Below are 18,636 nucleotides of genomic sequence, written 5' to 3' on the forward strand. Positions count from 1 at the left end.
TGTTTGTAGTACATATACAGTCCACACCACGTGGTACTACTATGTACATGATAATTGTATCTATGGGAACCTCAGCGAACTTTGACTATTTTATCCAAGTTGAACCAGACAACCGATGAGAAAGTTCACAGGGCGAGATGAAAAGAAACCTGCTGCAGCAATGCTTTATGGGTAAATATAATAATTGGAAATATTTCTTTGCACACACACAGGTGTTCCTTCATCGCGTTATTAGTTTCATCATCAAAAATTGCATGAATCGCGCTCGCTACCCGAAGGGTAACGGTGGTCAGCGAGAAGATAACACTACATACAGCACTAGCTAACGCATGTCCACGATAACCGATGTCAATTACGTGTGATAATTTAATTATTTCATATGTAACTTTGGAATAATTCGTATCCTATTGTAAATCTATTCTTGTAACAATATATTACACGCGTGAGATATTAGCTAATTAACAAATAAATTAAATAGTAGATAATACACATGGTCAATTTCCGCAGACGAGCAATTGGAAACAATTATTTTGGACATGAGTGAGGTCAAAGCTGTCAGCTACCAAAAACACTCTTGAGACATCGGCTGATCGCTAGACTATCAATAGATCAAGGAAGTGAATGGATTTTGATTTTTTTGCGGAGCCAACTGTATATGACCTTGGATACTCTGCGCAATAGGAACGATACGGACTATCCTATCTTTTGAAGCGCGTCAATTATTATATTTACATAGGAGACAATTGACAGCTTCGGTAGTCCACCCATTTTGCCAGATGCGGCGCGTCTCTTATCATCAGATCAGCCTTATCAGCAACTCCAGGCACCTCCAGTAAGTCGTGTGAACATGACATGACCCAGTTGCCAGATTAAATATGCGCAGCAGTCTCCCACAGGAGTGGTCTCCTCGTTGGGAGTTCTCGGCGTTTTAGGATCCATTCATTACTTTCGTAGAGCAGAAGTATCAGTTTTTTGTTATCCTTTAAATTATTATGTTGTTTCATTTAGCTTGGGCTCTGTAAATCTCTTTACAGCATATGGCGGCTTTCTAAAAATCTGGTCTTTTCTACTCTAAAGATTTCAAATCAAAGTTGCACACAAATTAACGAATTTTTGCGAAGTATGCTAAACACCCTGAAACTTTGTGCTTAGAGTTCAGTTAATGCGTCATGCTCGCATAGCCATTTATCTTAGTTGCAGCTCCGGATGCACAGGGTGGCGTTTGGAACGCGAATACCTTTCAGCGTAATTCTTAAACAGACTAGTAGAAACTACTGGTACATCTTTCCGCTACATTTTCTGGGATCGCTAGCGCATCAGTGCTTTGCATTTTATTACTATCTTAATTCGATTCCTCTTTTTATTATTAGTTTTCTTTGAATAAATTAATATTATCCTCTTTTTATATTTCTTTATATGTATATGTTTCTTTTTATATAATCTATCTGGCGGCGATAGGAGTTTGGCAAGGCGCACGTTTGTCCTAGCGTAATAAGCACCAAAGTTTGAATAATAATATGGTAGATGCTTTCAATCATCCACTTTTTTCCCTGTTCCACCACTCCGCTTCCTTTGTCAAGAGATTCTGAGACGAACCATAGCACGAACATTGTCCCACCATTTTTCCTTGTCTCTTATTTATATTCGCTGTTCTCTTTTGCGTCATTTCTTTGCCATCATTGTTTTTTTCGTATGCACTAACTGCACTAATGATATACGAATCCTTTTTATCAGTGCTAATCAGAACCCCTCTCCCCATCTTAGCCCCTTTTATACTGTACATTTGCTCTTAGATCTGCCTCTAAAGCGTGCTCCAGTGCAACGATACTTGTTATACATGTCGCCAGTCGGAAGCTGTTTAATTTATCCGCCTTTCTGCCGAGCTTCTGAAGTGATACTGCTACTAATATATCCTCCTAATACGATTCTATGTTCTCTTTGTTGCTCTTGCTTTCGTGGCATAATTATGTTCCCTGTCGCTTCGTAGATTCTTCGACACGAATTGACCACAATCGAACGATTCGTTGTGCGCGTGCATGGTCACCATAATCAACATTAGTGTTTCGTGCTCAATCTGCTTTTTCGCGCTATTTGCTGGTGCTACGCATCGAGTATAGTTCATCATCGGAGAACCATGAACTTTGGCTCGACATTGAGAACCGGCAAGCGGGATTGTCCTTGAGCCAGTGAAAAGATGATTTGAGCAGATCCGGACTTGATGAGGTTGTCCCAGTCGGGCCTACACGTCGTACGGTGCTGTGCGGTGAGCTGCTCCCTTCACTTGTGCTGCAATCGTCCGAACTGCATATACTGTTGCGGCCATACGGGGGTTTGAAGGTCACGAATGATACTGGTATTATGCCTGGTGTCGTTAGCGGCTCATCCATGGTGGACGGACACTCGACCTCCTCCAGGATGCGCTGCTTATGGTGCAGCGCAGGCGTGGAGCCGTGCTGTCGTTGTGAGCCAATCGTCAATGTTCGCGAAATGCCGAGATGTGTAGTGAAGTCTCGGCAATCGACGTGCGATGTATCAAGATCTCCAGTGGCGTTCGAGATCACTCTTGAGGCCATCTTTGTGGAAATCGGAATAAAGGCGCGCCGCCTATAATTCAAACGAGATATTAATTAGAAGTTAACCGAAAGTCACCTGATTTTACAAAGTTGATGTCTCGTTGAGGAGACAGTAGAAATACGACAACGTGTTTGATTGATGCAGTGATTCCTGCTATGGACAAATTTCCTGCTAAGAGACTCGAAGTTCTCTTGTAATCAGGTGCAATATTTTTGATACTAATAAAATATACCATTAAACCCTGCTTTTGATTCCAAGCGATGCATTAAACATACAATCTCTAGAACGTACGGATACTCTCTATGACTTTAACGATTACTAAAATAATTATTAAACTACCTTTCGTGTTTAGCGCTATATGCTGCGGGTGTCATTAAGATCTCCTGGGTTTTCGCCGGCAACGATCGCATCGATGTCAAACTTTGCCGAGTGGATGAGCCTCTGCCGAAACTCATTTTATCAAGCTTGCGACACAGCGCGTTATCGGGAAGATCATTCTCCGATTCCGAATCCGCGTACGAGCTCCTATGATAAACCACACAAAATGCACGCAATGCAAAACATTGCAAGCTTGTTCACAATCTGAATTGACGGAGGTATTTGCTGAATGTCGTAACTAAAATCTCAGTGTCCATTGTATCACTTGTTCCAACCTTTTCTACTGATTTTTTGCTGTTGATTTTGCTGTAGCTCTGAAAGGACTGCGCGTGAAAGTATTAATATTAATCGATTAATATGAAGATGTACCCGTTCATGGCCGACGGTATTGCTAGGTTAAACTTTCAAATGAACTAGGACACTATGCTGTGCTCAACTAAAGTTTGATCAAAGGTGAGTATTAGGATTACGTGAAGCTTACAGCTATATTAGTTAAAGAAAAAATAACTAACCTTGAGCAACCATTAAGTTTCGATAGACGATAGGTGCCAGGTAATCTGGGATTCTTGTGGAATGACCTTCTCATAAACGCTGCTTGCGACTCCATACCAAGGGGTGGTATTGACCCACCATTTACCACAGGTGAGTGACTAACCGCTGCCTGTAAAGCCTGTTGCAAATGATCGTGATGATGGTGTTGGCCTGGGTCAGTTCCTGCGTCAAGCTGCTGCCTTCGAAGGCCTGTAGTGTCTGAGTTGTCAGGCACCGGAGGTGTGGGAAGCGGTAGCACTTCACCGTCAGATAGGGATGAGGACGATGAAGAGTTCCCACAGCCACCAGCGGAATCGTCGGAGGACATCCCGCCTACTAAGTCAAGACCAGAATCAGGGCAGAGGAATAACACAGAAATGTTATGAACAATGTCTACAGCACGCCGCCTAATTTCAGTGATCATTATTTGTAACATTATATTCTTCAGTGTTTTGCATATGCAAACATACTGCATTATATATATATATATATATATATATATATAGTACGTTTATGAGAATTAAATTATTATTCCTATTTGTGCCATTTATTTTAGCTGTTTTAGTTTAGGGTTTTATATAGCTATTCCTCGGAAAGAGAGGATTTTTTTTATCTCGAATTTTAAAGGAATCGAGTCAAGCTTTCGAATAGATAATTTCCATCAACACTAAATCGTATAACAAACCCGTATGATCAATACTTGTGTTCCCAAAATTAATTTTCGCTAATTCGAATGGGAGCTAGGATATAGAAATGCAGGCTTTCGAAAAACTTGAAAAGTTGCTCATCTTTTAATTAGCTTGCCTCTGTGATGTACCGAAATAGGTTATTCGTCCGGTTAGATTTCTTAGTTTTGTTTAGTAAGTCGGAATATAATTGTGTATGGTACTAGCCATCTTCAGAATACTATGCTTTTGCGAATATAATAAAGGCAGTCTACGTACTGGGCTTATTTTCAAATTTTTGAAATATAAATTTTTAGTCACTTGTTGGAATTCAGGTCCGTTTGCATTTTGCTTTACGGTGTTGGATTGAACGGAAAAATAGTGCTACAGCTTGCTTTACTCAGATTTTTTTTTTTTTTTGAGAACTGCCTATGCAAATTTAGTTTTTTCGCTCGAAAACAAGTAGAAATTCGTATTAACGTATTATGAAATAAATAAACCATGTCTTCTATATAATTTTGAAATATTGCAGTGCATGCGTGTCGCCCGAGTGACAGTATGTTTAAAATAGCCGCACTGATTTCACAAGATTAACAGAGCAGACGTACCTTAAGACTTCTCAGATTGATATCCCTCACAGATATTATTTAATTGACAATAACACGGGTTACGTGAGGAACATGCTTTGTTTTTTTGTCCTGAGACAGCTAGGGACGTGAAAAGTCCGCATCTAAATATCATTGCTCGTAAACTATACTAAATTTTTGTTATTCTATCGGGAAAAGTTAATCTGAGATGGATCAGATATCGTTATTTTATACGGGGACCTATAACAGTATCCATATATGTGTTTCACTATTCAAAGCAGACAAGTATCGCTTGGCTGGTACAGCCGTTTTTTCTTATCCACCATAATCAACAATCGGATGCGCATCCGTCGATTTACATGAACAGGATACATTTTCAAATAAAGAGCAAATTTTAGCAGAGGGGGATAGAGATCAAGTAGAAACGTGAATGAACATTAGTATAAATGAACATTAGACTACAGTAAGCAAAAATGTAAAATGCCTTACAATTAACATAAAATTAGCCGCAATAGTCGTTGGACAATCAATGGGTAACTGATAATTGATACATTATTGCCCGCCGGTATCAGCCGTTATCGACGCTATCGTCAACAAAAGGTTCTCAGTAACACAGCGATGAGCGCGACACGATATTCCTATGCACATACGTGCAATGTTCAAAGTGTGTCACGTATTTCCAACGCTCTGTGCGTAGTTACTGTAGCCAAAAAGTCAATAATGAAACAAAAACCGCCATTAGAAATTCACTTAAATTTCCGTACCATTCCACTTTCCATTTCCTCTCGTTTACTATTGTGGGACGCTAACATCAGCTTAGGCCGGCAAGCAGAAGTGTTTAATGAAAGTGGCACACGTGATCCAAAATCTAATATTATAAATTAATACAATCGTATTTTGTATCGCACTTAACGTAAGATAATATCTCGTGTTACCTAGATAAGGGCGTGCTATAAATTGTAACGGATACTTGGCCAAAAGCAACAGCGTCTTTAAATAGTGCACCGGAGAGACGAAGAGAAGTTCTGAAAGATGCGAATTTTCTATTTCCAATTAGCGTTATTTGAAGATGGGACATTGTCGCGTCGGTTGTCAAAAAAAAGTCTCTGCGGTCGAGGAAAACCGATCATCAGATTAATGAAACTATAAGCTTCAGCCGAAATATACGTAACTTCTTTGGACACCAGTTAATGATTCAATCGAAACATATTCAGGCTTGATTAAAATTTCTACTATAAGTTAGTGAAACCATATGATAGACTTCTATCTGTTGTTATGGTACCTATCTGATGCGTAATATGAAGGGTCACTTGACTTTAAAAAATGATCTGTATATCTGATCGAGACAACAAACCATACTGTATTAGGAGACGGCTGAAAGGCGCTGTTAGCTAGTCGTAAAATAGATCAGTGGACAATTTTTTTCCATTCAGAGCAACGCACTCACCTCTGGGTCTACTAGTGTATCGTCCAGCATAAAAGTTTCTCGATTCGCGCATTGTATCCGCATAAAATACTTTCGTTGACCAATATTTATGATTTATCCGATTGTTCATAAAGGTAATTATAAACAGAATCACTATTTGTCATTCCTAAATTGGCGACGTTCACAGCGGTATCCTAGGTATTCATAGAGGAGCGCAGAAAAGTCCTTCAGGGCGTGTTTTTCTTTCCAATTCACGCGTCGTTTTTGCTTCAGCCAATCAAGCTAATCTGCCGTTACCGTTAACTATCGAGAACCATTCAAACTACAATTGCCACACCTGTTTTTATTCATGGTACTAAACGCTCGGGTCGTTTAGCGCCTAGCGCACGTTTTGCCTCGTCGAGGGTACGTCTCCAACATTGGCGTTCAGTTTTCGTTCACGGCCACATCGCGTATCGGTAGCCCACTTAACAAGCCGAAAGTGATTCAGACTGCTGGGTTTCCAATGACGTATTATGATCGAGCTAATAGGGCAGCGCCCACTTGTTTTTTTGGCGTTGGCCAAATTCCGAGTGCTACCGTAGGTCCTAGAGTGTTACAGCTAAAGACAAAGGAAAGAGGCTCTTTTCTTATTTGTTTTGTGAAATAGTGCTGGACTTCCCAGTATTACTAGTGATTCGTGAATGCATAATAGGTCTGCAGGCGTGACTATTCACCGCTAGAAAGAAATAGCGCCAGTTGTAACAGTGATAATATTGACTGCAACTGTGTGCAATGGGCAGGGTGAAAGAGAAGTCGTATTAATTCTAGTCCACAAGAACGGGAGAACCCAATCAACAACGGTCGGCTGTTTTCTCCTCAAGAAATACATGAGCGAGCGGTCGGTAAAACAGTGAGTTCACGTTTTGGTTAATTACATTGATCTCTATGAACAACCAGCATTCGATATCCGCTCGCCGATAGACTCTTGGGCCGCGTGCAGAGTCAGATTAAAGTGATCGCAATGTTTCTTTAGCACTGGTTTTGTTGATCGTGGTGACACCGACTGCCCGGCTCACTATTTCTCCGTGCGATGACTTTTTTTCTAAACATCTCTCGGACAGCGAGAATACCAGATTTTCGGACATAGGCGTTTAGAATGCGCACGCATACGTGCACAAAACACACTGGTTCACACATTGACGATCACAAATTCGTCTTTTTTACACTTTGTCCTGCTGTTCTTATTGTACAGTCAACAGTTCCAGTCGCATACACATCTTGAATAGAGCGAATCAACCAGGCCTCAGGTATGACTGGTGAGTTTTCTTACGGCTAAGTTAGTCCTTGGGTCGTGAATCTACGGCCTGTAGGAGAATTGTCAGAAATAAAGTGATAACAATGCTAGGCTGCTCGAGTTGACGCTCGACAACTGCCAGCAACGGGAGCAATGATAGTCGGCGGGTACAATGGCAAAAACCACTCACATAAAAGTGCCCCGGATACCACCGATCGTCGTCGAGAATGAAGATGAGAATACGAAAAAGTAAGAAGCGAGCAGATGTAGAATGGTCGTTGCCTGTCGTAGGGCCAGTAAACTAATAGGTCTGTCTAACACGTGCGGGTTAAACGTCAAGATGCTCAACATGAAGAACCTAACACAGCCAGACAGAATCATAGGTCGACCAGCGCCTGCCACCCATAGCAGAAAACACTTAGGCTTGGGATCTGCCGATAGCGCCTTCTGTAAAACTGGGTCTGGTCTACTTTGGCAAACAGCGAAGCTTCCGCTTGCGACCTTTGGTTGAACTGCCACTTCTACTGCGTTAGCAACTTCGGCTACCCCGGCATCAGCGCGAGCAACACCGAATGTAGCAAGATCGCTCGAGGGGAAGAGGACGACAGAAAGCAGACAGGCAAAACCACGCTGTTATCGCAGTACTAAATCTAGTGGTCGTCGTTGAGTTGGTCTCAACAGACTGCCTCCGTTCATGACTATCGAACACCTGACTGAGTTTCGAAACTCGCTGAACCCCTCGCCGGGTCATACGTTATTTTTTACTCCACCCTAATGTCTCCTCCTCTCCCGGTCTCGGGGGTGAGCCAGCCTATTCGCGACCTACCCTCGAATGGAAAGGATGTGGAGAGGGGATAACTACAGGATAGCGATAATGTGACCGCAACAGTGACCCCGAAGTACAGCTGCCTCTACTGTGGTAGCCGCTACAGCAAAAAAAGAAGGAACTTGACGGTAGTCCCAACTAGATGCATAGATTAGCGTCTCTAGCTACGCCAGATAGAGGCTCAGAATAGGTCTACACAAGTAAGCAAACCACCTAGTGGTATGCAGTAGCTATCGCGGTGATTCACAGATTGCTGCCGCACCACAACGCAAGTTTAGAGGCTCTTATAAGAGTCGTCCATCGAAAAAGGTGCATGGGCAGGGTACCATTGCGATGCTTCGCTTTCAAGACGTCTCTAGCGAAATCGGCGCGATTAACAGTTGCGACTTTATATATGAATGTATATATATATATGCACACTGATACATAATTTGAAAACATCAATTTTCGAGCTCACAGCGTGTATATAAGGCCGAATTACTGTTTCTGGTTCGCAAAGCACCTGCAACTATGGATGAATCTTTGCTATCACTTTTTCAATGATGAACAAATAAAGGTTGTGCGTTCGATTTCTGTTAGTCGATGTTGACCGTTCAGCAGTAGCCCCAGATGATTCCCGTGAGTCGCTGCTGTTTGTAATGTGACCAAGTATAAAGTGGCTAGAATGCGATGCGAAGTCTAACGATCTTCGCCAAGTTGGATTTCTCTTCAGTCAACCAATTGCTTGGTGGAGTTCGTCGGCTCTCCTGTTCATTCCTCGCATACCATGGCTGTTGGGCTTATTAGCGTGGCGGGTTCATACGCGTGCGTCTCACGATCGTCCGAGAACCTACAATCGTTCAGTTCTCGACTGCCTGGCCCCTCAGATAGGTTACACAGAATAACAACGGCGGATTTGCTTCGCCAGTAGACAAGGCGCACATTTTGATTTGACAAGCAGGATACGCCGGTCCCGTTTCCATCGACCGGCGTGGTTGCATCCGTACCTGAAGTATCAGATACGAAGATGATACCGTTGGCAGTAGTGTCGAACGCGTTAATTCCAAACTTTTTCAGGATTTTGTTAAGTTGTTGCAATGTGCTTGGGATGATGTTGAAACCTTGCAACGTGTACATGCTTCCCCGTGATAAACACTCGTCGAATAGTTGAACCTCATCAGAATAATGCCTGGCGAATGAAGTTCCATTTGAAAAATGAGATTAGATTTATTGAAGCCTGAAGAGGCTAAGTAAGCTCACAACGATCCTATCCATCATAAACAGAAGGAGATTTAATGTGTAGTGTAGTTCAAAACAAACAGTAAGTAGTCGTACAGGTTTTGAGAATGAGTTCAGATGAAGGAATTGAGCTTCATCTCAAATGCAGTCTTATATGACAGAGATAGATTGAGGAGGCTTCAGAGACTAGAGTGAGGTTGAATTCACTGAGGTTTTAAGACAATGAGAAATATCTCTCTTACGGGTTATTTAATTATGTGCACTTCTGCGTACGGCGAATTCGAACTGACCTTATATCCGCACTTGTAGAAATCGGAAAATTACTTAAATATAAGCCTGATATATAACGAAAAACTGCCCATCAGCTGCGAAAGCACTTAGTTAGGAAACAATTAATAGCCATTTGTGGAATAATTTATTAGAGAAATAGCCCTACATAATGTTTGCGTGTTTCAAGAGCATCCCTATTGTTTTTATGAGTACTAATAAACCTTTAAAGACATATTGGTATATTAATTCGGCATGCTATTTACAATTAACTTGAATCCAACAAGCAGCAGCACTCGAGTGACATAAAACTGAATCGTGCTTATGTTCACTGCCTGGCTTATGGTTACCACGCATACACCCATACACATGGGCCGCACACATTCGGAACTATACCTATTTGAACTGCATTGTCTAAAGCCGCTTGACACAGAAAGGAGGTAACAGTGGCACCTATGCGTATATGTATATATGTGTGGGTTGATCTAAAATGACACTCCTTTACCCTGTGGTAACCTCTGAAAGCACAAAGCTTGCCAGTGCCGGCAATGTACACCGTCCCCGAAGGCATTCAATTAGCAAAGCAACCGTGCGCTTCTTGCCACATGACCCGAAATAGCTTGCCGCTTGCGGACAATAGGCAAACCCTCAACTGAGCACAGACGATTTTCTCCACAAGGTATCGGATCCCGTTCGACAAAACACCATTTCGACAGTGTCCTGTTCCGAAGACACAAAGTTTCTGTTTAGTTCTAACAAAATCTAATTACCAAATAGCGCCATTCATTCTACGAGAGCTATGGTATGGCAGCTAAATTTAAACTTGGTGTCATAAGACTACATATGCGCGTACATCTACAGGACACTGGCTCCGACAATCTCCAAGAGAAGTAAATAGCCTTAAAAATCTACGGATGATCAGGTTATTCAAAATAGTTCAGATTACCTCAGTTGTCTCCAAAACGATAGGAGGTAGCGAGAAGGGATTTGGAAAGCTGCTAGGGGTTGTGATCTTATCTATCGGGAACTCACAACGAAACAAGCTTCAATGTCAGAAATGTTAAGTGTCTTGATCTGAACGAAAACGAAAAAGAAGCGTATGCGCGATCGTCTTCATCTTTCTGCGCCAGAGTCGTGTAAAATCGGCCACAATGGCGACGCTAACGAACACCCTTCGTTTGCTTCCTCTCGTCCTTCAGCTTCTCCTCTTCTTGAAGAGGACAGCTTCGCCCCGATGCGACACCCGTTTCTGGCTGGCAGCGCGACAACAGATCTGCTGTTTCTGCCTAGTCAGCGTGCTTGATAGACGGAACAACGGCAGCATATCGAGAACACATCAGAATTTTGGCGGGAGAACACAGAGAGAATACTTCGTAGAACAGCAAACAGGCGAAGCGAGATGCACTTGACACGGACATCGAATTTTCTTGAATCGCTGCTTGATCCGGCGCGGTGCCACTGGAGTGCCAAGTCCGTTCAGGTCCGCTCAAGATCGTTCAGGAACCAGTCGGGAACACCCGGCAATCCGAAGACCCGTCGAAGACGGTACAAGAACGGTCGAGAACACGTTCTACGATGGGACGAGCTACATGGCTAAAGAAGAAGTCGAGAGGCTAACTCTCAAGATAGAAAGATGAAATGAATTTGGGTGGCCGCCGATCTCTATGAATCAGACTGATGCTGCCGCCGCTGTTGAAGCCACCGCAGCAGGTTAGACTATGCGAATTAGGTACAAGGAAGGCAACATTTAAGATTGGGAAGAGATGTCTCACAAATATTGCATTTATTATTCATTGGCATGAAAGTCGACTATGCTGAGACAACTAGCGATGGTTTAGATACGACGGCATAAACAAGTGCGGCAAGGGTTCTTCGGTTAACGAAATCGTTCGCAACTCTGAGCGGCAGAGTCCGAAAGCATGATGGCGAAGGCACAAGCTCATAGGATGAATCGCAGCGTGTGATAAACGCCAGAGAAGACGACCGAACACTCGCCTACTACGACTATACTGTGGTTGAACGTCTTCCCGTTCGCGATACTTCGTGAAGCAGACGAAATGGGCGGCCGATTTCTGATCGGGGTTAGCGCGTACATGATACCGAAGCGTTACAACTTGAGATGAGGGTATAAACGGTTAAATTGAGTTGAGGGTGGGTTCAGCAATTTGCTCTATTTCGTGTGTGTTTTCCTGCTAATGAAACTCATTTAAAAGGGGCGTACCACGCCAGCGATTCCGAAATTAAAGGACATATTGACTCACGTAATCATATGATTGATTCCGTTATAAGCTGCAGTCGATGCGTCATTTTTTCAAGAAACTTATTCACTCAGCTGCGCCTAGAATTTTGCAAAATGATATAAATGTGATCGATGGACAAAGCTGAAATACAATTTAGGTTGTGACCGATATTAGAATTAAACCTTAATTACGATTGTTCTACTGCTCGAACACTGAATTCTCATAGAAGATATTATTGACATGATCACCATGCGCAAAATGTAGACTGTTTACAACTACAACGCGGGCACACATCTTCGTTTTAGGAGAATTATGATTTACTATTACTCGTTTACCTTTATGTCACGTGAGCTTTACATTAATAACGTGGACTCGAGACGATCCCTTGTTAGATACAGAGTAACATGGATCTGGGCATCGCGTGCCCCTTTTTCTAAAAGTTGGATGCAGCAGTCGAAGGCCACCTCTTAACATGCAGACGATGCATGTAGACGTCCGTAGGCGTCTAAATAACGTCGTCGTAATAATAATTAACATTATTAAAACGAATGTAGGCATACGGCTGGAACTATTGAAGAAGCTCCAACTCGACGAGAGGATTCGTTTACCAGCGCTAGAAGTAAGCGAAATAGGAAAACCAAACTTTTCGCCAAATCGCATCTCGGCAAGGAATTCAATGGTCAGCGGTCACGTCTAACACAGAACGAAGATAACAATCCAGCTTAGATTTATTAATGTAAAAAAAAAATTAATAACTAAACCACTCGATTGAACAGTATCAACTGAGAGAGACAGCGCCTACGGGATCCGACCCCGCGTCTTGTTTGTCGTTAGTTCTCGTTTTCGCATCACTAACGTCTACTGCCAAGCAGCACGTTATACATGAATGTAACGTGACTAGAGACGACAAGATGGCGAGGTTCCCGCAGGTTCTACTTGTTGCTATAGCGCTAGAAGATCGGCATCTGTCAAACGATCAGAGATATCACTTTGCGGTCCTGCTCATAGCGATCAGCGACGACGGCCAAGATGCTCGACCAACAACCCGCCGTCAACGGCCACAAGCTTCGTCTACGTTTTATTGTATAGTACGTTGATGCCTACCTTCGCTTATGCGTTGTTTGCTAATATCCACGGTAATGTACCCTTTCACTGCTCTAGTCTCTAGGCTGTAAGTCCAACGGAATACTACACCTGATCATCAGCATACGAAAAACAGCAAAGCAGTCATATTCAAACGAAGAGACTCGCGAGCGAGCAGAACTTGTATACATATATATGGCCGGTACGTATATTTCTAGTTTAAGCGACTCTGAAATAACATTTCCAAATATGAATGGCCGTGTTGGTTTCTCTGTTGTCCGGCCGGCTGACAGGCGGGCAAATTCAGCCTCTCTCTGCAACTCATCTTTTTTAAATAACGTTGGCCCCTTCTCTTTTGCGGTGACTAACGCTAGCGCTATCTGCAACTTTATCCACGATCAGACAAGCGACAGCTGAAGTGTTCGACGCGCAATGAACGTAAACGCGAGGGCACCCCAATTTATTCGGCTTCTCGCACGCGAGCACTGGCCGGATGGACGCTTCCCAGCTGCGTCGCGTCAAGTTCTTCGCCTTGTCGACAACTGCGGCGGCGGCGGCGGCGGCGGCGGCAGCGGCGGCGGTTGCTCGCCGGAAATACGTGGGCAGACAGCTAACGGCAGTAGCAGCAGCAATAGCAGCAAAGACAGAAGGTCCATCAACATCGGGGGCATCTTCCTCTCAACGGCTGAAATAGCGATTGCCTTCGAAGAAGACGACGCTGATGTCAAGACTCCGATCAACAGCGATACCAGCCGGCAGAAGTGACGAACATCGCAGAATTCGCAAGCCTAGCGGATACACACAATTACGTACACCAATGTTCGGAAAAATAGATAACGCGCAACAGCTACTAGTACTGACGCCGCTACGGCTCCTGTTCATCCCACGAAGAGTCGTAGAACGATGGAATAATGATATACTCGCCCTTATTGATACGGCCGCTCAAGTCGCAAAAGAAAAAAAGTGCCGTAGAAATGGTAGCTGGCGGTGCAGCGCGAGGAAGGACAATGGTCCTTATGATACCGTTGTCGGTACTTTTTACTGTCTATTGCCATCCTTATTGCCCTTCTCAGTGGGTAGCGAGTGAGGCGCGTGGGGCTTAAAGACATCTCAGCTGCTACTGCAACGACGGCAGCGTCAGTTATCCGAGCGCGCGGCAGTGGGGTGAGAGTGTGTACAACGCTCGAACAACAGTGATCCCATAGCGTCGGCGTCGTCTTCGGTGCCGATGTTACCTTAATGAAAAGTCTTGTTTAAACATCGTTGGATGGATTACCTTTAGCAGCAAAAACAGCTGCATTTGCTGCTGGTGCTGCAGTGGCAACCGCAATAACAGGTTCGACAAATGTCAGAAGAGTCAGCCGTAACAACGACGACACCAACGCGATCATCACATTAAGCAACAACACGAGCAGCAATTATATTTATGCGCCGAGGCACTCGTGTGTGTGTGTGTGCGTGTGTGTGGGTCTGTATGTATGTGTGTGTGTGTGTGTGTGTGTGTGTGTGTGTGTGTACGCGAACGCGCAAACGTCCGTACGTATCTGTTGACGATAACGGAAAGGCTAAGTCGTAACAGCAATGAACAAGTAAAACAACAACCGTTATCGAATGGCCTAATAATGTCCTTTCCATCCAACCTACTACAGATGCTTCTCTCTGACGGCTTATGACATGAAACAGCGTATGGAGCATACGAGTACTAGATAAGCCGGCTTAGAGTAAAATGGTGCCGGTACGAAAGATAGGCCACATTGAACTTTAACTGTTCCCGATAATCGGCTCGTTACGTCACTTATCCTTTCTTCACACTGATAATAGTTGCACCAGTGAGTCAGCTTGTTAACTCTTTAGACTATTGTCAAAATTTTTGTTTGATAAAATACTACGGCGTTTGATATAGTCAGTCATCGAATGGCCAGCAAATATCCTAGCTAATCTAACCATGACCGAATTCTAAAGTTTTGCTTGCATTGCAAGGTCTACCTTGTACAGTGGAAAGCCATAGACGTTTCTACGTTATACAAAAGGCAGCGAGTTGTCGGTCGATTGGAAACGTTTGCGAAAGTGCATTAGTCACGGAATGACGACGTATCGGCCAAATGCCCAGCATTAAAACATTGCATAGGATGAGTCATGTCTACTACGGCCAAAAATCATCGTACAATATGAAAACAACGCCATCATAGCTTGGTCACAGTATTCTAAGCTCCTCCAGCCGATCGGACGAACGGTGCGCCACAAGTTTGAACTTCTTGATATAGCGGAGCTAATCAGATCTATGTGTTATACTAGCACAATCTACAGTACCTACGTTTATTTTCACAGGTTAGCGGTAACGGATAAGGTTATTCAACCAAAACGTTTGTCGAAACAATGGCAACATCAATAGTAACAGCACTACGGCTCTAATATACGTTTATTGAAGACTTACGTCTTCGTACGTGCTTGCACATGCAGTGAGTGGGCCTAATTGTTACAAATATACATCGGTAGCTTTCGGGGTTTGTCCAGAAGCATACAAGCTCCAAAATCACTCAGTAAATTGAAAGCGTCATATCAGGCCGTACCTAAACAAGCGTTTGTCGAATTAGGCCCGCATAGCTCAAGTGAGATAAAAGTGACTTAATTGAAACTCTTTGGTCGAACCGATTTATTGAAACTGAATGGTGCGACAGCGAAGCTAGGGGCAAAATATGTAGGCCTACAGTTTATGTTTTCGTCTAGCGTGTAATAAGGAAAGTTAATTTTGAAACTCGAAAAAATTTATGGCGAAGTTCTATGAGTCTTATTGTGCTTTTTTCCTCTTGGCCTTACAACTTTTGATTCATTCGCTAGCACCATGGCGTAGACAATAATCACACGTAAATGTCGCTTCTGCTTCCAGAATTACGGTTGTTTGTTATCATTATAATTGTTCTCGATGGGCGATGACTGAATGAAAACGGCTACTTTTACGTTCGGCTATTTGTGGGGGCGGTCTGTGGTTGATGCGTCATATTACGCCTATACCGATATCCAGATATATGTGAGAGTAGCATATATTTATACGATATACATAAATATACGCTAGTGTTCGGCTGTTCGGCGATAACTCAATTAGCCGCTCGGCCTAGCAATGGACATAACTTACAGAAACATGCGCAAATCATACCTGTTGCTCAGGAACGATGTTTCGTATTTGTTTTGTTGATGTCCTCGCCATCGTCTTGCTACGAAGCTGACAGAATGATCAGCTGTTATTTTAAATGAATGGTGTGCAATATGTCTAAATAAAAAGCGTGTTTACCGAATGATAAAACAATTTCTGATTGCCCCCAGCAAGCAGCAACGGGAAAGCGTAACTAGACAACCAATTTTATCTGGAAGAACCACGACCCGGTTTACGTTGACTAGTTGGCGTCAGTCCGATCTGAGTTATAATACGCATGCAAGCACTACGCCGTCTCTTCTCCTCCCATTGTTTACCTGTCTGTTATCTATACTTTTTTTTATGTCGTATGCCGCTCCTGGCGGTGTTCTCGTACCTATTACCGATGCGCAGTAGGTCTATTTCCGCACCAGAACGATTGCTTTTGAGTTTTAACGATTAGTAAACGGACGGTGGACGACAGAGTAAATTCCGTCTCTGTCGCCAACACAGTCAACATCAACTGAACCGCGTGGCTTTTAAAGGCTTGTAGAGATTTCGTATGACACCAGATATTGCTTTCTGTAACCGAGGAAGCACTCAACTGAGATCCGTAATTATCCAAAAATATCCAGGCCGCGATATGTCGGCCTCAGCTAAAGCTGGTTGACGAAAGTTCGACCTATGTGCCCATTAAACGTTCTACTAACGATGCCTTATTAGATGCCCTTAAACCTAACGCGAGGCCTACAGTCTACTTGAAAATATTATTTTGGAACTGTGTATGGTTTATTTCTATCATGTTGTTCCTAGCAAAATCTATACCCTGTCCTTCATTGATGATGCTTTGGCCGAAGTATATTAGATGGAACAAAAAGCATAACGAGAATGCTAGCTGAATCACAGATGTCTGCAAGTCTAGCTTTTACTGAAACTAATAGCGATAACAATAATGGTAAACGAATACAGGGACGCTTGATGGTCTCTATATCTTAGAGCGAATGCACATGGTGTCTCTCGAACCTCAGCGTCAAAAAGTAACAGCGAAGCTAAACGATGTCAAGCTAAACAATAGTTAAATTTTAGTCAGAATTGGTGAAGTCATCGTCTGATCAATGACTTCGTTACTCTTGTCGCTGTTCCTGTATCGTTGTCGTGGGTCATATTCATCTCGATTGATGCTGTGCAATCGCCGACACCGAAATAGAGCGTGAGCGTTTGATTATAATAATGACACCATCAGTGAGAAGAGACAGAGTATTCTTCTTGCTATTTCGGATTGACTAGCTATCGATCACGATGCTGATGCTGCTGACTGCACGAAGATCTCCCTTGACCGCCATGATCATAAATAGCACTTATCGTTGACAGCCCAACAGACGCTTGTCTTCGCGCGTCATTAGATGGATTCCATAGTGTCTTATGCATAACGTAATGTGAAGCGGTACATCTCATAGTGCACCTTAAACTTTTTCTAACAGTTTAAATAGCATAAAGATCCCTAGTACTATAGACAGTTCCGATATAAGAGTTTTGGGATCTGCAAATATCGAATATATCTTCTATAGAAAATTATTGGCAGTTAATTATAAATCGCACTGGGGTACAGTTCATTACGTAATGAATTAATACAATATTGAGCTTGGCAGACCAACATGAACGACAAGCAGATCTGACCCCTTGAGCAGACTATGCGACATGGCAAGATGCAGCGTATAAAGCTACCTTCAAATGCATACAAATGCTCTATACTGTTCGCTGTGCATAGGTTTTCTATTCTATCGTACGAGCTCAAATTTAAACCATCTAGTTCCGTACGATTTGGCGATATCGTTGGCCATCGACAAGGCGCGGTCACTGTTGCAGGTTCACGGCATTTTGAAAAGCCCGTCGGAGCGTTCTGATGTGAGAGGTAGCTAATGTAACGAGCATCAATTCCTGGTCTAACGGTACGATGTTGCTTTCGCTATCGATTAACGGTGCAGACGCACTCAAACGCCGATACGTAAAGTTCAAAGGAAATGTCCTTTTTTTTTTCAATGCTGCTGAAAACATAACGGCTATAGTACCCGGCAGCTGGGACAGTGACACCGACAACAGAAGATAAACTTGTTTGTCTAGTTCTTATAGTTGTTGGCGTAGCTCTTCTTGCCCTTGTGGTCGTTCTTGTTGTGGGTGTTTGTGTTGGCGTTGAGATAACACCGACGCCAACGCCATCACTAATATAAAAGAATATCTGTATTAATGTTGTTAATGCAGCCTAGGTTCGTGACTTACATGCTACGGACCCGATGAACTGAATTATACATGAAGAAATAGTTTGTCGATATAAACCACTTTTCATGTTAGGACTCCAATCCAAGATTTGAGCTCGTTACGTACACGTAAAAAGCGTGTAGAGCATCTATGGGGATACGATGGGTGATGACGAATGC

The 18,636-nt window shown here is 43.1% G+C and overlaps 1 protein-coding gene across 12 annotated transcripts in view; it reads right to left on the bottom strand.

The window, feature by feature from the left end:
- Nucleotides 1–6: 6 nt before the first annotated feature.
- LOC111252104 (uncharacterized) overlaps nucleotides 7–18,636 on the bottom strand; it is a 126,623-nt gene continuing 107,993 nt past the window's right edge. For 5 of the 12 annotated variants that reach the window (XM_022809543.2, XM_086990807.1, XM_086990806.1 and 2 more), the window contains 3 exons: nucleotides 3,465–3,819; nucleotides 2,914–3,099; nucleotides 7–2,604 (listed from right to left, as the gene is read on the bottom strand). In XM_022809543.2, coding sequence (XP_022665278.1) covers nucleotides 2,088–2,604; nucleotides 2,914–3,099; nucleotides 3,465–3,811 — 1,050 coding nt within the window. In that variant the 5' untranslated portion in view covers nucleotides 3,812–3,819 and the 3' untranslated portion in view covers nucleotides 7–2,087. The other 7 variants (XM_086990802.1, XM_086990805.1, XM_086990801.1 and 4 more) reach the window with 7 other exon arrangements.

This window comes from Varroa destructor, unplaced genomic scaffold (assembly GCF_002443255.2).
Source record: "Varroa destructor unplaced genomic scaffold, Vdes_3.0 BEIS01000005.1, whole genome shotgun sequence".
NCBI classification, from domain to species: domain Eukaryota; kingdom Metazoa; phylum Arthropoda; class Arachnida; order Mesostigmata; family Varroidae; genus Varroa; species Varroa destructor.